The sequence below is a fragment of the Bison bison genome, unplaced genomic scaffold, assembly GCF_000754665.1.
Source record: "Bison bison bison isolate TAMUID 2011002044 unplaced genomic scaffold, Bison_UMD1.0 scf7180017864343, whole genome shotgun sequence".
Taxonomy (NCBI): domain Eukaryota; kingdom Metazoa; phylum Chordata; class Mammalia; order Artiodactyla; family Bovidae; genus Bison; species Bison bison.
This window is the reverse complement of record NW_011494915.1, coordinates 4,410,573-4,430,524: the sequence shown is the minus strand read 5'-3', so window position 1 is coordinate 4,430,524 and position 19,952 is coordinate 4,410,573. Positions and strand designations below refer to the sequence as shown.

Genomic DNA, 19,952 nt, shown 5'->3' with positions numbered 1-19,952 from the left:
TACAGACTCTTGGCTCGCCTAGAGCCTTCCGATGGGGGCCCTGGGATGCTGGAATCTGGGAAGCTGGCAGTGTTGTGGGGAAGAGGACCCAGTCATGGCTTTGCTGGCCTCTGTGAGGCATGCTGAAGGGCTCAGTTATCCAGGAAACCCTCCAGGGCAAAGGGGGCGGGCTCAGGAATCATGTAGTCCTGGGTCCTAACCCAACTCAACTGCTTACAAGCTTGGGACATTGAGTCAAGCCCTTTCAACAAGTCTGAGGCTCAGTTTCCATGTCTGTAAAATAAGAATTCATAAATCCTTCCTCCCAGAGGAAAAGATTAGTAAAGTGCCAAGCGGAGTGCGTAGGACCTCTTCCATTTTCTCCAGAGATTAATGTGCTCTAGATATGGCAGGGAGAGGAGGAAGGAGGCAAGGGTTATTCTGGAATTAGCCTGGGTCTCCAGGGAGGACAGGAGAGCTGGAATGTCCATCCCCGGCTTGGCTGAGCTGAGCCTGTCAACAGGGAAGGCTGGCTTGGCAGCCTGTAGGCCTGTTAATCCCCATCCCTGAACCTCCTCAAGCTGGAACCAGTGCTAAAGCAGAGAGGGGTCAGGGGTGGGGGAGACTCAGGAGTCCCCCTGTAAGGAAGTCAGGATGGTGGTGGGTTCAAGGGATGTCTCTCATTGGAGGCAAATTAGCTCTTGAGACTTAATCTGCCCACGTTCGAGCAAGAAAATACAAGTATTACATTTCCTCCTGCATCACGATCAAGACTACAGGGGCCCTCCACTGCACAGCACAGGGGTCTCTGCTCACCGTTACGTACCAGCCTGGATGGGAGGGGGCTTTGGGGGAGAATGGATACACGTATATGTATGGGTGAGTCCCTTTGCTGCTCACCTGAAATTATCACATTGTTAATTGGCTGTACCCCTATACAAAATAAAAAGTTTAAACTTTGGAGAAAAAAATCCAAAAAACTGAAGGAAAAAAAAGAAAAGACGACGTGGGGTCCTCTGTGATTGGCATGGATGTGATACCACTGGGAAGGCCCCACCAGTTCCGGGGTTTGCTGACAACACGGCTTCGGGGTGCGCTGTAAAGTGGACTTATGCACTGCCCTTGGAGAAGGGGTGGTCAGCGGGGCGCAGCGCCCCCCAGCGGCTGGAAGGTGGGGGCGGCCTGCGTACCTTGTAGCCTTGGGGGCAGGCGCAGCGGTGCCCCTCCACCGGGTCCTGGCTGCATGTGCCGTTGTTCTTGCACGGGCTGGAGAGGCAGGGGTCACACTTGGCCACGATGCCGATGTCCACTGGCCCTGGTGGCAAACCACAGAGAGTTGGCGGGCGGGCCCCGTAGGCTCACTGCCACCCCTCCCTTCTCTGCCCTGGCTCCTTCCTCGGTCAGCCACAGGCTCTCCTCATCTGTCCAGATGGCGGCTGGCCCTCTCCAGCCAGCGCATCCAGTCCAGCTAGAGTCCCATTAATTCAGTCATCGTCCAGAGAGGAAAAAAGTCACAGCGGGACATCATTCAGAAGCACTTCTCAGTCAAATCAATTACTGTAATTAGCCTGATCCGATTTTGGTGCTAATCTGCAAACAATGCACCATAATCAGAAACCCCTTGTGTATCTTTTTATATTCAGGAAGCTCCAGGCCCAGGCTCCACTGGGACCTCCCATTCCTCCTTCCCCAAACACCTCTCCCCACGGAATAGTCTGTGCCAGGCTAAAGAGGGCACAGATCCTGGGCCAAAGGCACACATAGGAAGTCCTCCTTACAGAGCCCTTGAGTCAGCAAGAAGAGGTAAGAAATGGCCCTGGAAGACACAGCAACGGTGCTGACGGTGGCCAACTGGGCTTAAGTATATTTTGCATCCATGACAGTTTCAACCATGCCCTGTTCTCCTTGGCCATCAGGGCTGGAAGCAGGGAGGCCATGTCCCTGCACAGAGCTTTCAACAGGGGCTGTGCTGCCACTGCTGCCAGCGTTGATAGAACCCTGGATAGTCACGCCGTGTTTCATGTCAGGACTTTCAGTTATCCTGGGGTAGCAGTCATCAGTTTGGAGACTGGGTTGAGATTGACCCCAGGGTGAGTCTGACCATCTGTGGGCGGAGTGAACAGAATGGCCTGACTGAGAACCAGTGCCAGTTGGCTCAATCTTGGCTTCACTGAAGAACAGGGACATTGTCTGTTCTTGGGACAGTGTGTTCCAGGGACATAATGAAGTTTTAGAGGTAAAGTTTATCTGTAAATCGAAATAAACATTGCGACCTTAGGATATAAGCAAAGGACTTTAACAAACAAATCTGTAGTACAAATGGAAAGTAAGTTTTTGAAAAAAAAAAAAAAAGTTCCCCCTATAACCAAAGGCAAAATATAAAGGTATATAATATTTTACCTGTTGAATTAGCAATAATTACAAAATAAGATAAAATAATGCAAGGGTCTGATGAAAAATGTACTCCAACGATGCTCCTGGGAGTGAAAATTGATTACAACCCTTTCTGGAAATCAATTTGGCAATAAATGTGAAGACCTTTGTAATGATCGTATACTTTGGCTCGGTAATTTCTGTTCTCTGAATCTTATCTAAGGATGTAATTTTAAAGAGAGACAGACTTTTATGCAGCCATGGTAAGGGAAAAAATGGGAAATACTCTAAAAGTTCAAACTCAGAAACTGGCTGAAGTTCCTGTGGAGTTCTGGCGGAGTGGCACGACTTGGTGATCAAGACCAGCTCTGGGATCAGAAAGACCTGGGGTTCTCTTAGCTGTGTAATCTCGGGAAGTCAACTAACCTCAGTAAGTCTCAGGTTTCTCATTTTGGGGAATTAAATGACTCCGTGGAAAGTGAGAATTAAATGAATAATACATGAAAAACTGCTTAACAGAATGCCTGCCACCGAATAAGAACCTAGCAGTAGTTTCTTATGATAACCATGCAGTCCATCAAAATCTCATGAGATCAAAGTATGCTATAGTAAAACGGGAAAATGCTTATGCTCTAAGAATGTTGGGTTAAAAATTAAGGTTAAAGATTTTCCCAGCTATGCAAAAATAGGTAGAGTAAGAAGTCAACGAGGAAGACATAGAAACAGCAGCAAGGGACTCAGGGGAACGAAGGACAAATGGACACGTAGGTGCAGGTCTACATTGGTTTCAGCATCTGAGTCTTTGTGTGGCCCGTGGAAGAAATGGGACAATGGTTTTAGAAGTCACACTTGTTGAGATGCCTAGCTCTGACGGGCTGTTGGAGACAGAGCAGACCCTGCGGAGGCTGGTGGGGGGGAGGCGCACGCAGAGACGGGTGGAGGGGTGAGTCAGCACCTACCTTTGCACTGGAAGCGGTGGGTGGGCGTGGTGAGCAGGAGCCGGTCAGCCATGGGCTCAGGGCTACTGCAGCGGGCGATGCCAGGCTCCTTGTACCCAGCTTTCACCCACTCTGACAGCCAACGGAGGCTGCAGTCACAGTGGAGCGGGTTGGTTCCCAGTGCCCTAGGAGGCAGAGCAGCAAATCAGGGTCCCCTGCCCAGCCTGGCCCATAGACTCCAAAATCCCTTGAAAAAGTAGACTATTTAGACTTTGCCTAGATTGGGGGTGTCCAACAGGAGGACCAGCAAAGACATTATTCCCACTGGGGTGAGGTCAATGACTCCAGACTCTGTCTCCAATCCCCGAAGATATTCCAACCCCACAGAAGCTCCTCCCCTCTCTGAGGCGTGGTCTCACCTACCCTGGTGAGATCCCATCCTCAACTCATCCCCAATTCCAGCCCCTCTGGGAGGCTTCCTGGGCCTTCTGCCAATGACTACCTGACTCTCTTGCCCCACTAAAAAGTGCACTAGAGGATGTACTCAGAGAGAAAGTTTTGATACCCAGCAACCTAGGAATCAGCTTCAGACCACCAAAAGGGGCTCAGAGGATGCCAGCTTCAAATATGCTGCATTGGCTAGTGACTGTTTTGAGTTGAAGGCACTTAAGAAACATGAGATGCTGTTTCTGCCTAAAAGCAGATCATATTTCCTATGAGAAAGGTACCCTCCCTGCACTAGAAAGAAAAGAACATTCTTATCACCAGAGACTGGGAGTTGACACCAGAATGGATCTGTACAAATAAACCTACTAAAATATTTCCTAGTCACTGTCCATGACTTACCGCCTCTCACCCAGGCCCCTCTGTCTTGTCACGTGGGTGCATGGTAACTTAGCTGTGTCTGACTCTTTGCGACGCCTTGGACTATAGCCCATCAGGCTCCTCTGTCCATAGGAATTTCCAGGCAAGAATACTGGGTGGGTTCCCAGGCCCTCCTCCAGGGGATCTTCCCAACCCAGGGAGCAAATCCCCATCTCTTGCATCTCCTGCACTGGCAGGTGGATTCTTTACCACTGAGCCACCAGGGAAGCCCTTAGCCCCACACTGTATCATTCTTTCTGTAAAAACATATACAGGAATTCCCTGGTGATCCACTGGTTAGGGCTCTGCATTCTCACTGCTGTGGGCCCAGGGTCAATCCCCAGCTGGGCAACTATAAAACTAAAAATCCCACAAACTGCACAGCACGGACAAGAAAAAAATCAAAAACAGATAACGTCTATCAACTTTGGGGCTCAATGGTATCTTTGGATTTTCAATTTCCTTTTGAAGACTCCCATGTACACATAAAAATATTAAATGATTTGTATGCTTTTCTCCTGTTAATGTGTCTTATGTCAGGCTGGCCACAGAACCAAAGAGGGTATAAGGAAATTTTTCCTCCCCTAAAGCACTCAGCTTTAAAATGCAGGGGAGGGATGCCTCCAAAGAAAGACACCTCCAGTGCAGATACCTCCAAAGTGCTGTCTGGGAAGAAAACACGAAAACTTCCACTGAGTTTTAATCATAGCCTTTTCTGGGCTTCCCTGATAGCTCAGTTGGTAAAGAATCCGCCTGCAATGCAGAGACCCTGGTTTGATTCCTGGGTTGGGAAGATCTGCTGGAGAAGGGACAGGCTACCCATTCCAGTATTCTTGGGCTTCCCTTGTGGCTCAACTGGTAAAGAATCCGCCTGTAATGTGGGAGACCTGGGTTTGAGCCCTGGGTTGGGAAGTTCCCGTGGAGAAGGGAAAGGCTACCCACTCCGGTATTTTGGCCTGGAGAATTCCACGGACTATATAGTCCATGGGGTTGCAAAGAGTCAGACACGACTGAGCGTCTTCACTTTTAATTTTCTAGTTTTTGAATATTTTATAATATGCATGTATAATATATCAGTGTTGTAGTATATATGCACAATATGAAAATAATTAAATGTATAGAGAGTCGATATACAAACTCAAACATGTGCACTGGGAGAGATGTGCAATACCTAATATTCAGGGGCCTCAGTATCCCCTGTCTGAAATGGGAGGGGCTACCTGCTACTGGGTTCGGAGAGCATCTGTGTTTTGGCATCAAGGCAAACCTGGATTGAACCAGGTCTTTGCCACCTACTAGCTGTGCAACCCCCTGGACCAAGTCTTCAGCTTTCTTAACTTCAGTTTCACCATGTCTCATAATGGGATAAAAATGCCTTATTTGCTATAAGAAATACATGAGATAATTCATTTAAAGTGTTGAGCACATAGTAAGAGTTTTATGTGCATTCTTATTAAACATTTATATTGTTTACATAATTGATGCTGATGCCCATGAAGGCATCTGAAGCTGGGAACACACAAGGTACTCAGCGTGGGTATGTTTCTGTAAATAAAACATGCTCCATACATACGGGAAGAATCACGCTGAGGTGGTAACAGTGACCCTATCACCCCTGGCATTACAGTCTTTTCTGTTTTGAGTGATGCATGAGGGGGAGAAACAGGGCTACTTACAGATGGGAAAGAGATGTCAGGTCATTGAAGGAGCCTTCGGGAACACTGGAGATGTCGTTGCCGTGGAGGGTGCTGAAGCAGAAGCACAGGTCAGAAGGTCAGCCTGCAGCAGGAGCTTTGAACTCACTACCCTCTCCTGGTGTCCCAGACTGGCTAGTCACGCCTCTGAGCACACAGAGCCCTGCCACCGGCAGCGGGAGGGGGCATCTCCTTTAAGTCACGAGCATGCATGCTTCCGCACCCAGCTCAGAAGCAGGAATGCAGTGGGTAGAGGGTTTGGGAAAGACCAAGATGGATTAGACGTGGGATGGAATCAGAAATCAGTCCCTTTCAGCTGTGGAACACTGGGTGAGTTATTTTCCTTTTCGGAGCCTCCATTTTTACACCTGAAAAATGGAGAGAGAGAGAGCGATCTAAAGAAGACATTGGAGTTTCAGAGATAATGGGAAGAACTGTGGTTGAGATGGGACGTTCTGGAGCTGAGCTGCTTGTATTCAAACTCTGACTCTGCCACCTACCAGCTGTATGACTGTGGGCACAGTTACTCGCGCTCTCTGTGCCGTGGTTTCCAACTGTAAAATGGGAATGAAAGAAAGTAAGGAGATTTGGCATAGCAGGTAGCTGTGGGTGCATGAGTCCATGTGGAGCCTGGCATTCTCTAAGTACTAAATGGTTAACCATTATTAATATTCATAAAAGGTCTTGAACAATGTCTGGTACAGATCACAAAACTGGTTCCCTTCATATTTACCTAGAGAGATTTAAGGGAGATTGAGAAATGCTATCAACCCCAGCTCAGGAGACAGAAGGAAGGGCTGTATATTTAACTTATTTAACTTATATGCAGAGTACATCATGAGGAAAAATGGGCTTGATGAAGCACAAGCTGGAATCAAGATTGCCGGGAGAAATATCAATAACCTCAGATATGCAGATGACACCACCCTTATGGCAGAATGCAAAGAAGAACTAAGGAGCCTCTTGATGAAAGTGAAAGAGAAGAGTGAAAAATTTGGCTTAAAACTCAGCATCCAAAAAACAAAATCATGGCATCTGGTCCCATCATTTCATGGCAAATCGATGGGGAAACAGTGGAAACAGTGACAGACTTTATTTTGGGGGGCTCCAAAATCACTGCAGATGGTAACTGCAGCCATGAAATTAAAAGACGCTTGCTCCTTGGAAGAAAAGCTAGGATCAACCTAGATGGCATATTAAAAAGCAGAGACATTACTTTTTCAACAAAGGTCCATCTAGTCAAAGCTATGGTTTTTCCATTAGTCATGTATGGATGTGAGAGTTGGACTTAAAGAAAGCTGAGCACTGAAGAATTGAACTGTGGTGTTGGATAAGACTCTTAAGAGTCCCTTGGACTGCAAGGAGATCAAACCAGTCAATCCCAAAGGAAATCAGTCCTGAACATACATTGGAAAGACTGCTGCTGAAGTTGAAACTCCAAATCTTTGGCTACCTGATGCGAAGAACTGACTCATCGGAAAAGATCCTGATGCTGGGAAAGATTGACGGCAGGAGGAGAAGGGGACGACAGAGGATGTGATGGTTGGATGGCATCACCGACATGATGGACTTGAGTCTGAGCAAGCTCCAAGAGTTGGTGATGGACAGGGACGCCTGGCGTGCTGCATCCATGGGGTCACAAAGAGTCAGACAGCACTGAGCGACTGAACTGAACTGAGAACTGCTGTCAACCCCAGCTGAGGAGACAGAGGGAAGGGGGCACTCGGCCCCTGGAGAGACTCCCTGGAGCTGGACATTCATCTTTATGGGAAAGGGTTTGGCATCAACCACACACATACGTGGGTCTCACTCTTACGTGCATTATCTGACAGTGTGTCTGAGGGGCCAGGCAACCTGCTTGGCATTAAACACACCTCTGTCCACTCTGTGGTGCAGTAACTGGGAGCTATTCTCACCTGCAGGGTGGGGACACACACTGAGCTTTTAATAAATTCCCGGAGAACAGGTCTGTGAAAAAGCTGAAGGAACATGGTTTTGCTGCTCAAGTAACAACACGAGTGAATCCCCAATTCATGGGCTGTCGCCCCATGGAGGGATGCATCATCCACTGCTAAGAAAAAAATCCCCATGCTGATGACTCACTTAGGGTCTGGCCTGGGAAACGCAAGGTGGAGGATATTCACAGAAACTCCAAGGTTTCCTTAGTGACTGCTGGGCACCATCCCCTGGGCTGCGAAGGGAGCCCTAGTTAAATGAAGGGGTGATTAACATTGACTGTGGAAGTGTAAACAGGATAATAACTTAAGAACCTGCTCTTTTGTTTTCCTGTTAGCTGATGTTAGCCTGCCCTGGGTCTTCCGCTGGAATATAGATGTGAGCTTAATTACACTTAATAACAAGTAAAGCATCTTGAGCTGACTGAGCACTGGGGCTAATACACATGCATGTTTCTGAACCCCATTCCCAGAAATTCTGATTCCGTGGATTCTGCGTTTCTAACACGCTCCCAGGTGATGCTGCTGCCCTGGTCCTCCGGACCACACGTGGTTGTCCTGGGTTGCTCTCCTCATTACCATAAGCCCCTTCCCCTCCACCCCTGGTCTCCCTGAGTAGTGGTCCTCGATGCTTGGGCAGCCAGGAGAACAGGATGAAAGTGCCCAGTCCTCTAACCAGTGTTCGTGCTAGCTTCTCACCTTCCCGGATAAGAAGGGGCTGAAGCACTGCCTCACACATTTATCAGTATCATTTAGTCTCTAATCCATGTGGTCACTTATGAATCAGAGTGGCTCCCGACTGCTATTAACTTGGATGACTTCATGGCTGCTTGCTGTTTGCAAGCAAATGCACCCAACCCCGTTGTTAATCATTTCCGAATGCGGCTTGGGCCCCTGGAGAGGCACAAAGCTCTAATTTAAAAACACCAAATGACCCAAAGGCAGCTTTGGTCCTGTGACTCCTGCAAGTCACACTCCCATTTATTATGAGCTGAGCCGCTGAGATCTCTATAAACGGCCATGCAATGGGGCTGTAATTTACTGGGATGATGCTAAAGAAATCTGCCCACGCTGCAGGTTCTGGCTTCTGGTTTGGCCCCCAAAGAAGGACTCTCGCATGTCCAGTCACCCTCTTAAAGGATGCCAGGGGAGAGGGACCAATGCACCCTCCTGGGGAGCACTTTTCTCTCTTCTTTTCCCTTATACCTCACGGAGGTGGGGAGGGCAGGGAGAGGGTGATGCGGCAAGCAGCTCTGAACTGCATGACTCATCTTCAAGTGCCTGGTACTCCCTTTTTCCACCTGACTCTCAGGTGGTGTTCAAGCAGCCTAGGGAACTCCAGGATGCACGTGAGAACATCATGAGAGCAGCAGGAGGGCGTAACCATGCCCTGTCAGTTCTCGGTTGCCTGAACCTGGATCTGAATAAGTAGGTGATGCTCACGGCTTGTACAATAGGTGACATGAACTGCCCTTGTCCTAAACGTGGGATGGGGTGGGTGAATTCTCTTTTGAGCAAACTAGGCAACTCCCAGGTGACCTGGGGGCTGTCTAGAGCCAGAAAACATGGGTTCAAATCCTCATTCTGATAATCAACGCCTGTGTAACTTAGACAACTGATGTATTCTTTCTGTGCCTCCGTTTTCTCATCTCTAAAATGGAGGAGTTCTTAATATCTACTTCCCTGGTGGCTCAGTGATAAAGAATCTGCCTGCAACACAGGAGACACAGGTTTGATCCCTGGGTTGGGAAGATCCCCTGCAGGAGGAAATGGCAACCCACTCCAGTATTCTTGCCTGGAGAACCTCATGGACAGAGGAGCCTGGAGGGCTACAGCCTACAGCGTTGCAAAAGAGCTGGACATGACTTAGCGACTAAACAATTTGTAGTAGATACTTTTTTGGGGTATGGGTTGATCGACATCAAGCACCTCTTTTCTGTTGACAGCTCCTCCCTCTTCCATGGGGACTCACCCCTCCCCACCTCTGAGTCCAAGCGGTTTGGCCTTGTGGGCAGAGCTATGGGCCAGGTCTGCCCAATCAGAGTCATGGTGATTGCTCTGAGGTTGAGCATGTGACCTAAGCAAGTCAATGAGAGACATTTCTGGGGTTTTCCTTGGAATTATGAGGACAGAGGCAGTTTCAGTCTGTGAGGCAGAGAGAGGCGCATTTCTGACAGTACCCCCGGGGTACTGGCATCCAGCCCTAGAACCTAATACCTACTATTGCATTTTTCAGTTCCCTGCCTTGATACAGTCTCTATTTCTGTCTAAGGTAGTTTGAACTGGTTGTCTTTGCCTTCATTTGTGAAGGGATCTCATACACTGCTTCCTAAGCTAGGATTTACGGATGGTTCAGCTGATGCAGGGCAGGCACGCGGCGAGCCCTCCCTCGCATCAGCCAGGATTACTGCAAACACTCTCCCAACTCCTCCCTTCCCTGTTCCGGGACACACTGGGGCCATTCTTCTCAAGGCATTACTCACCCAGGGTGGAAGCCTGAAGCCTTGCAGCCTATTGTTCCCAAGGGACCCCACGTGGGGTTCCAGCAGACACGGTGACTTCTGGCAGAGCCGCCCCAGGTGCCTTACCTCTCTGCCATATCTTTCATGCCACCCCACTCTTTAATTCTTATCCCAGCCCTCTCTGGGTAGGAAAAAAAAAATCTATTTTTAAAGAGGCCACATACCCTCCCCCGCCCCCAGTCTTCAAGAACAGTCTGAATTGAGAGGCAATAAAAATCGATGATAACCAGGACTTCCCTGGTGGTCCAGTGGCTAAGATTCCGTGCTCCCAATGTAGGGGGCCCGGGCTTGATCCCTGGTCAGGGAACTAGATCCCACATGCTGTGACCAAAGATTCCATACACCACAACTAAGACCCCGTGTGGCCAAATAAATAAATAGATGGTAACCTACAATGGAGCAGGATGGAAGGTGGTGGACAGAGCACTAGGCTAGAAGCCAGGAGACACGGGTTCCAGCCTTGGTCCTGCTCCCACCTTATAACAGTCAGCAGTCTCCCCCCCTGCCCCCATCCCCAGAAGCCACATTCCAGCTGTGCACGGAGCTTCCTGTATACACTCCTCACACACATGCCCTTCCTGACTTCCAGGCTTGTCCAGAGAATTTATATTTCTCCTGCCTAGAATGTTCTTTACTCCATCCCGATTTAGGTGACTCCTTCTGACATTTCAGACTCAGCCTTCAGGACAGAAGTTAACAGCAGTGATTCAGACAGCAAACAGTCTTGGGTTCAAATCCCAACTTGACTCTCCTGGTTCTGTCACTTTGGAAAAGCTACTCAATCTTGCCAAGCCTGTGTTTCCTCATCTGGAAAATGTGGATAACAGTGGAACATTCTTCCTAGAGTTGATGGGAAGAGTGAATATGATGATGTAACAGAAGCATCTAGCCCAGTGTGCAGTGCATAGTCAGGGTTAAGTAAATGTCAGCAGTGAGAACTGTTTTTAAATCAGAAAGTCTCGCTGGTGACCAGCACTGGCTGCGTGCCTCTCTCGTACTCCTGTGGCTCTTTTACAGGCATCACCCAGCACTGCAGTTGCTCTGCTTCCCCTTTAGACTATGTGTTCTCTGAAAGCATAAACTGCTCCCTTCACTATTTCCACCCCCTTCCTCCCAGTGTTTAGCATAGCATTAACTCACAGAGGGCATTCAGGAAAGAATGAATAAATGAATGAACTGGAGCAAGGCATCCAACATTTCTGAATCTGTCTCCTTGTCTTATAAATGAACGGTTTGGACAGGATAATTTCTGAGACTCACTCCTGATTTCTAAAACTCATAATTAAACTTATTTTTTTTTTTTGTGGCACCAAAAAGGGCCAAACTAGGACCATGGTTTGAAGGTCACAAGGAGTCACCTTTTGGCTCTCCAGGACTGTCTGATATTTAATATCTGGTCACCAGCCGGGGACTTCCCTGGTGGTCCAGTCGTTAAGACTGCACACTTCTACTGCAGGGGGCAAAGGGAACTAAGATCCCACATGTCACATGGCCAAAAACTAGGAATATGGTTGTCTGGGAAGGGAGTGAGTTCTTGGTCTCCGAGGGTAATCAAGCAGAGGGCAAATGGGGCCCTTCCCAGAGATGTTGCACGGAGGGTCCATACAGTGACCTGACAGGGAAGAACAGCCCTGGGTGCATGCGCAGCAAGCACAGGGACCTACTTCAGGGACAGGAGCTAAAAATACAGAGGATGATGAATGACAATAGCCCGCTCGCTCCCTCACAAGCCCACACTGACACAGTCCTCCTGGCGCTGAATCCAGGTGGCCCTCCTGCGACTGGGGATGACAGCTGGGACCACACGCACGCATGTGGCTCGGCATGGGACAAAGATCAGGGAACAGGCGGATCCCCAAGGTCTAGAATGTCTGGGGGGAAGTTCTCTTCCAGCTATTTTTAGATTAGGAGTCAGGTAGGAAAAGCATATTTTCACACAATATTTTGTACTCCAAAGCTCCTTGACCAACGTACTATCTGAAATATATTCATATCCACCTGCCAACACACACACAAACTCCGTCTCTCACCTCGCCTCTCTCTCTCCCCTCTCTCATAAATGTCAGGTCTTTCTTCCTGCTTTCCAGAACGCTTTTTAGCCTTTTTCTATAGCTAGACCTTGCTGCTCATCCTCTTCCTTCATCCCAAACTGCCAGTATCCCTGGGTCTCGGATCATTTCTGAAATTTTAATCAAATTAATGAAATCCTTTAGATATGAAAAAGGAATATACAAATGTCCACAAGCAGCTACTGATACTACAATTACTTATTTTAAAAACCCTATCGGGACTTCCCTGGTGGCACAATAGATAAGAATCCATCTGCCAAGGCAGGGGACACAGATTTGATACCTAGTCTGGGAAGATTCCATGTGCCTTGGAGCAACTAAGCCTGTGCACCACAACTTCTGAGCCCTCACTCTAGAGTCTGTGAGCTGCAACTGCTGAGCCCATGTGCTGCAGCTACTGGAGCCTGTGCCCCCTAGAGCCCGGAAATGACTCGATGTTACCAAGTTAGCCTTCGATGGTTCTCTTCATTCACCCATGCTCCGGTATAGTCCTGTGTGGTTATCAACATTTATCAGTTATAATTGTAACATATACACAAATTAGGTTTATTTTTTCACATAATACTGTATAGTAAACAGGCTCCCACTCTGGTCTCTAGTTTTCCTCTTTACCTCTTTTAATAATTGTACTTCATCGACCGGTTGCACCATGCTTTCCTTATATATTCCCACTATGGCCCTTCTGAGTAATATTTAAAATTTAGGTTAAAAATAACAGTGCAACTAAGATCTTAAGGCAGAGAACCTTTCTCTCTTTTTGGATTATTTTTTCGTAAAAAATTCCTAGGTGCCCAATTACTGCAAGAAAGGATACAAATATTGTAAAAGAAATGTAGCCCATAAACATTTAATTTTTCCTGCTTTGGCCCTTATGCAGACGGTTGCTCCCCACTGAGGTAGGCAGTTTGGATGAGAGCCTCTAAGATCCCCGTTTCTGTACGAGAGCCCATCATTCTAAAATGATGCTGCGAAAAGCCTACACGTTCTGAATTCAAGAGGCAAGCATAAGTGTGTTGGACGTGTCGGGGGACTCCTGGTGGGCTAACGACAGCTCTGGTCCTGGGATGACACCAACGAGGTGCTGAGGAAGCAGGAAATCCTGGGCAGGGGGTGCTGTGCACCCCACCACCCTGGTTGACAGACAGATGGACACGTTAAGCTGCCCCAACCAGAATGGCTCTAATTATGAACACATGTACACAGACCCCACTGAGATGGTGGGTTCCACCCCTGGCAGCCCATCTATGCCCAGAACTAGAAGACTGGTGGTGGTGGGGGGTCAATAAGCTGGGATTGAGGGGTGGTGGGGGAGCAGGTCCAGCCGTAGCCCCGGCCAGTGAGACAAGCCCAATTGTATTCAAGTTGAAACAGGGAAATGGTTTTGCTGATGTTTGTATTCTCCAGCTCCCTTGAGAAGCTGGATAATAAATAAGTGACAATAACAGATTGCACACTGTCAGCGCGGGTACTTTTTTGCCCCTAGAGAATTGATCTTTAATAACAGCACAGATGACATGTGGTGGGACTTGTCGCTGACACGGATGTTTTGTGGGCCTCAATAAATCACATCAGCTTGGAGGCTCATGAACCGACCCACTTGTTGGGTGCTGTCTGCTGACCATTACTGGGTCCTGGGAAGGATCCTGGGGCTCTGAGTCAGAAGGCTTGATTCTGCAACCTCCTGATCGCTGAATTTTGGTCCAGTGATGTTACCAATCAGGGCCTCAGTTTTCCTGTCTTTAAAATGGGTATAATTCCCTCACTCTCACAACATTGTTTGCAGAAGATTCCGTGAGGCAATGACCACAAAAAGTCCTGTAAAATATGGCTCTGACTATTATAGTTGTAATAGTCCAAAAGGGTAAGAAGTTGATAGGTTTGGGAGCAGAGTGTTTGGCATCTCTCTTCTCACAGGAACATCATTCAAAGGATCCTCCCTTGCCAAGAAAACAGGTGCAACATGGCAAAGCACAAAAATCAGGTGGCAGTGAGGTGCCACTCCTGCTGCTGCAAGTGTTGATGTGAAAACAGCCGTAACAAATGCATATAAAGTGTTTCTCATGGACGGAGCTGTGCTGAGTGCTCTACACACAGTATCTCATTTAATCCTCATAAGACTGTGAGGCAATTGCCCTCATTACCTGATTTCATGGATGAGAAGACACACATCTGGGGAGGGGCAGAGCCATGCCTGGAAACCAAGGGACCCTATGGCCATCTTGCCTTTGCTCAGAGGTCACCTGCCTCAGCTGGCTGTCCCCTACCCGTGCATAGCCCGGCCAGGCTACGGAGCTAAGTGGGGGGAGGCGGGGCGTTGGTGTGGAGGCTGCTGACTGCAAAGCTCAGTTCAAAGGAGCGAGACTGCTCAGCCCTGCAAGAACACAGAGGGGAAGCTGGGAGGGCCAGGTCTCTCCATTTTCCAGGAGCGTATATAGAAGTCAGAATTGATAGGAAAAAACTTCATGATATTTCAATGTTAACAACTGATTAAAACTTTGAAGAACTCTGTGAGTCGACTCCATTCCAAACAGACAGCTGTGTGTGCACGGGCCCTGGCCTCTGGCTCCCAACTTGGGCTCTCTGAGGCAGGAGCTCAGTTTCCTTGAGGAGGTTTGCATTGTTAACATGGCCCTTCTGAAGCCAAGGGGACCGACTGTGAAATAATGACCATCAGAAGAGAGGCCGAGTGCTGCCTACTGGGCTCTGCTGGGATGCGGAGTATAATCACATGTAACTACAGATCCTAATCCTCGCAAGGGAGGTGCTACGGATCCCGTTTTGCACATAAAGAAGTAGGAACTCAAGAGGGGTTAGTGATGTGCGCCAGGTTGCTCAAGAGGACGTGGGCTGGAACCAGGAACGACTGACTCCTAAGCATGAGCTCTCTCTGCCCCATGGAACAAATTTTGAGTGTTGGGTGGGGAGGGACGTGGGCTTTGAGTAAAGGCAAGCAGGGAATAGGAATGCTTAGTCCCGTCTGATGTTACCAGCGAAGTATAAGTCAAAGGCGGCTCACTGGGGTACTCACAGCACTCGGAGGGACCGCAGCCCGTTGAAGGAGTGGACAGGGATGCACCGCAGCCGGTTGTAGCTCAGGATCCTGTGGAAAAGGACACACAGGCTCTGTTGGTCCCTCCTAGTCTCAGCTATTGGCACATGCATGAGTTCACACTGTGCACCAGCCAAAGCAAACGGTTTCTTTACCTTCTGCAATTTAATAAACTGGCAGAAAGCACCCTGAGGATAAGGGAAGAGAAACATCCCCTGCCACTCCAGGAAGCTCATGGTTTCATCTCCCCATTTCCTCAGAGGCTCCTTAGCAGGCTGGCTCCCTGGCCAACTTTGCTGTCATCTCCCTCTATTGTCAAATGGTGAGTGCTCACAGTGCACAGAACTAATGGGCAATAAATGGGTCTGAAAGTGAAGTTGCTCAATCGTGTCTGACTCTTTGCGACCCCGTGGACTGTGGCCTACCAGGCTCCTCCGTCCATGGGATTTTCCAGGCAAGAATACTGGAGTGGGTTGCCATTTCCTTCTCTAGGAGATCTTCCCGACCCAGGGATTGAACCCAGGTCTCCCACATGGTAGGCAGACGCTTTACTGTCTGAGCCATGAGGGAAGTCCAAATGGGTCTGAGCAAAATATAATTGAGTAGGGAAAATTCACAAATCACAGAAGGTATTGCAGATATGAACTTCAGAAGCAATTAGGGGCCAACCCCTTTCTACCTGCCCACAGTTATGACCTGTGTTACTTCCCTTCTGATGATGAAGGTCTGCCCTGTGCTGGGTCAGCCACCGTCCTGAGGGTCACTGGAGCAGAGCACATAAGCCTGAGGGACAGGGGAAGGACACACTTTGTGCCAAGCCCATGTTAAACACAGTAGCTCTCTGTACTCACAGGGTGGAGAGGTGAGACATGTTGCTGAAGGTGTAGTTGGTCAGCATGCCGATGCTGTTGTTGCTCAGGTCACTAGGAAAAGAAAACAGAAGGGTCACATTGTACTGTTAGTTGCATGTGAAGGGGGTCTTCACACTTCCACTCATGCACATGTGCCTCCCAAGCATCCATCTATTCATTCATTCACCCACTCACCCATCTCTCCATCCACCCATCTTCCCACCTCATCCCATGTTTATCCACCCATCCATCCATCTACCTGTCCATCTGTCTATCCACTTATCTTCCAATCCATCCATGTATCCAGCCATCCATCCATTCCTCCATCTTCCTATATGTCCATCAGTCCATCTGTCCATTAGCTCATCCATCCATGTGTCCATCTGCCCATTCATCCACCCATCTGCCCATCTGCCTGTCCACCCATCTGCTCATTCACTGAGCTATCCATCAGTCCAACCTTCTGTCTGCCTATCCATCCATCTGCCCAACCCATCCATCCACTCATCTATGCATCCTCCCATCTGTCCATCAGCCCGTCCATCCATCAGCCCATTCGTCTGTCCATCTACCTGTCCACTTCTCTGCCCATCTGCCCATCCATCCATCTATCCACCCATCCATCTATTCACCTATCCACTCATTAGTACAAATGTTCATTTTTAATTGAAGATTTATTCAATCAGTCATTCAAGCAACTGCCATTTATTCATTCATCCATTTATACAGCTGTCTACTCATCAGATTTATTCTACCAGCAAAACATAACACACAAGATAACAATTTCTTCTTGTTCTAGAGCTTTTTATTCCCCTTGATCAATTCTTGCTTTCACAGTTCCTCCACCTTCCCTCTCTCCCAGCATTCATTTTTTCCCATCTTATAACATTCTTTCTTAGAGGGAATGAAGTTGGTGGGAGTGTGATCCTCTGCCAACTGCAAGCTCCAGCTTCTCACCAGGGATACATATCCAGAGCAGCGGTTTTCAGCATCAGCTGTACATTAGCATCACCTGGGGGGTTTTATGTCCTCCGAGACCTGAGTTTCATGGCCAGATATTCTGATTTAATTAGTCCAGGGTGGGCTTGAGCATCAGTATTTAAAACAAAACCTAAAGTGTTGTGATGATTCCTATAATCTGCTGAGGTCCAGGGCCATTGCTCTAGGGCTCCCTGCCCCCTTAGCACATGGGGCATCTTTCAACTACCACTTGCCCAAGGATCCCGCTTGCCCTCCTGGCAAGGCAGTGAGGCTGTTGAGAGACAAAGCTCATGGACCAGCCAGCTTCCCAAGCCTCACTCATGCCTAGCAGCCCTGCTCCTCACTCAGGGGTTTTCCTGGGTTTTGGCAGACTTGGAGACAGTGGCAACTCCCACCTGAAGGAGTCTCAATTTGAACTATCTCCCTGGGTCGAGAAGATGCCCTGGAGAAGGAAATGGCAACCCACTCCAGTATTCTTGCCTGGAAAATCCCATGGACAGAGGAGCCTGAAGGGCTACAGTCCATGAAGTCACAAAAGAGATAGACATGATTTAGCAACTATACAACAAACACCTTAGAACATTCACTGAGTAACTACAGAAGTAGGAAGAAGAAAAGGCAAATTTATGCTTTTGGCCATCCTGAGTGCAGCCACTGCTTGCAAGAAACTGAAGACTAAGGGATCTCAGGAATTTAATTGGGAGCCTGGAAGGTCAGAGGCTCCGAAGGCAAGGAGGGAGGTGACGCAGGTGGCTACCGAGGCTGGGCTCTGGGTGCTTCTGTGCGCAGTCCTCACTGGGTGAGGCCCAGCCTATCTGGTTGGCCTGTTCTTCCTAGCTGTCTCCTGCTGCTCCAACCAGGGGTAGAAGGGCAGGAATGCCCCAACGGCTGCAGTGCCATCCTCCCCTTCCTCCACACCTGTTTCTTAAGCTCCCCTAGGAGAGAAAACTAAACATCCCACTGATGTCCCACTGATGTGGGGCTCCTTACATGAGTGTCAGATGTCGGAAGCTGGATAGCTCCTTGGGCACGGCTGTTAAGTGGTTTCCTTCCAGGTATCTGAAAGAGAGGTGCAGAGTCATGCTGGGCAAAGAGATGCCTGCTGTGATTTCCCAGGCTGGACTGGGTCTCTGTTTTGCTCTCTCATAGTTATTTCCCACCCACTTCAAAGCACAGACTACATTTGTCATCTAATATTTATTTGCATGATTGTTCAACTAAGGATGCTTTTCCACTGGGCTGCTAACCTCCATGATGGCAGGGCTCTTGTCTAGATCTCTTTAAGAAAATGAGAGATAACAAGGGAACATTTCATGCAAAGAAGGACACAATAAAGGACAGAAATGGTATGGATCTAACAGAAGCAGAAGATATTAAGAAGAGGTGGCAAGAATACACAGAAGAACTGTACAAAAAAGATCTTCATGACCCAGATAATCACAATGGTGATCACCAACCTAGAGCCAGACATTTTGGAATGCGAAGTCAAGTGGGCCTTAGGAAGCATCACTATGAACAAAGCTAGTGGACGTGATGGAATTCCAGTTGAGCTACTTCAAATCCTGAAAGATGATGCTGTGAAAGTGCTGCACTCAATACACCAGCAAATTTGGAAAATTCAGCAGATGCCACAGGACTGGAAAAGGTCAGTTTTCATTCCAATCCCAAAGAAAGGCAATGCCAAATAATGTTCAAACTACCACACAATTGCAAGGATCTCACACGCTAGCAAAGTAATGCTCAAAATTCTCCAAGCCAGGCTTCAGCAATACGTAAACCGTGAACTTTAAGCTGGATTTAGAAAAGGCAGAGGAACCAGAGATCAAATTGCCAACATCCGCTGGATCATCGAAAAAGCAAGAGAGTTCCAGAAAAAAATCTGTTTCTGCTTTATTGACTAGCCAAAGCCTTTGACTGTGTGGATCACAATCAACTGTGGACAATTCTTAAAGAGATGGGAATACCAGATCACCTGACCTGCCTCTTGAGAAATCTGTATGCAGGTCAGTAAGCAACAGTTAGAACTGGACATGGAACAACAGACTGGTTCCAAATAGGAAAAGGAGTACATCAAGGCTGTATATTGTCATCCTGCTTATTTAACTTTTATGCAGAGTACATCATGAGAAATGCTGGGCTGGAAGGAGCACAAGCTGGAATCAAGATTTCCAGGAGCAATATCAGTAATCTCAGATATGCAGATGACACCACCCTTATGGCAGAAAGAGAGGAATAACTAAAGAGCCTCTTGATGAAAGTGAAAGAGGAGAGTGAAAAAGTTGGCTTAAAGCTCAACATTCAGAAGACTGAGATCATGGCATCTTGTCCCATCACTTCATGGCAAATAGATCGGGAAACAGTGGAAAGAGTGACAGACTATTTCCTTGGCTCCAAAATCACTGCAGATGGTGACTGCAGCCATGAAATTAAAAGACGCTTACTCCTTGGAGGAAAAGTTATGACCAACCTAGACAGCATATTAAAAAGCAGAGACATTACTTTGTCAACAAAGGTCTGTCTAGATAAAGCTATGGTTTCTCCAGTTGTCATGTGTGGATGTGAGAGTTTGGACTGTGAAGAAAGCTGAGCACCAAAGAATTGATGCTTTTGAACTGTGGTGTTGGAGAAGACTCTTGAGAGTCCCTTGGACTGCAAGGAGATCCAACCAGTCCATTCT

At 48.0% G+C, this 19,952-nt stretch overlaps 1 protein-coding gene across 1 annotated transcript in view; it reads right to left on the bottom strand.

Moving 5' to 3' along the window:
* SLIT3 (slit homolog 3 (Drosophila)) overlaps positions 1-19,952 on the bottom strand; it is a 928,626-nt gene that overhangs the window by 44,177 nt on the left and 864,497 nt on the right. Inside the window, exons 22-27 of the mRNA XM_010854582.1 lie at positions 18,266-18,334; positions 16,295-16,366; positions 15,423-15,494; positions 5,831-5,902; positions 3,312-3,475; positions 1,170-1,294 (exon numbers count right to left, since the gene is read on the bottom strand). Coding sequence (XP_010852884.1) covers positions 1,170-1,294; positions 3,312-3,475; positions 5,831-5,902; positions 15,423-15,494; positions 16,295-16,366; positions 18,266-18,334 — 574 coding nt within the window. The remainder of the gene's footprint in view (positions 1-1,169; positions 1,295-3,311; positions 3,476-5,830; positions 5,903-15,422; positions 15,495-16,294; positions 16,367-18,265; positions 18,335-19,952) is intronic.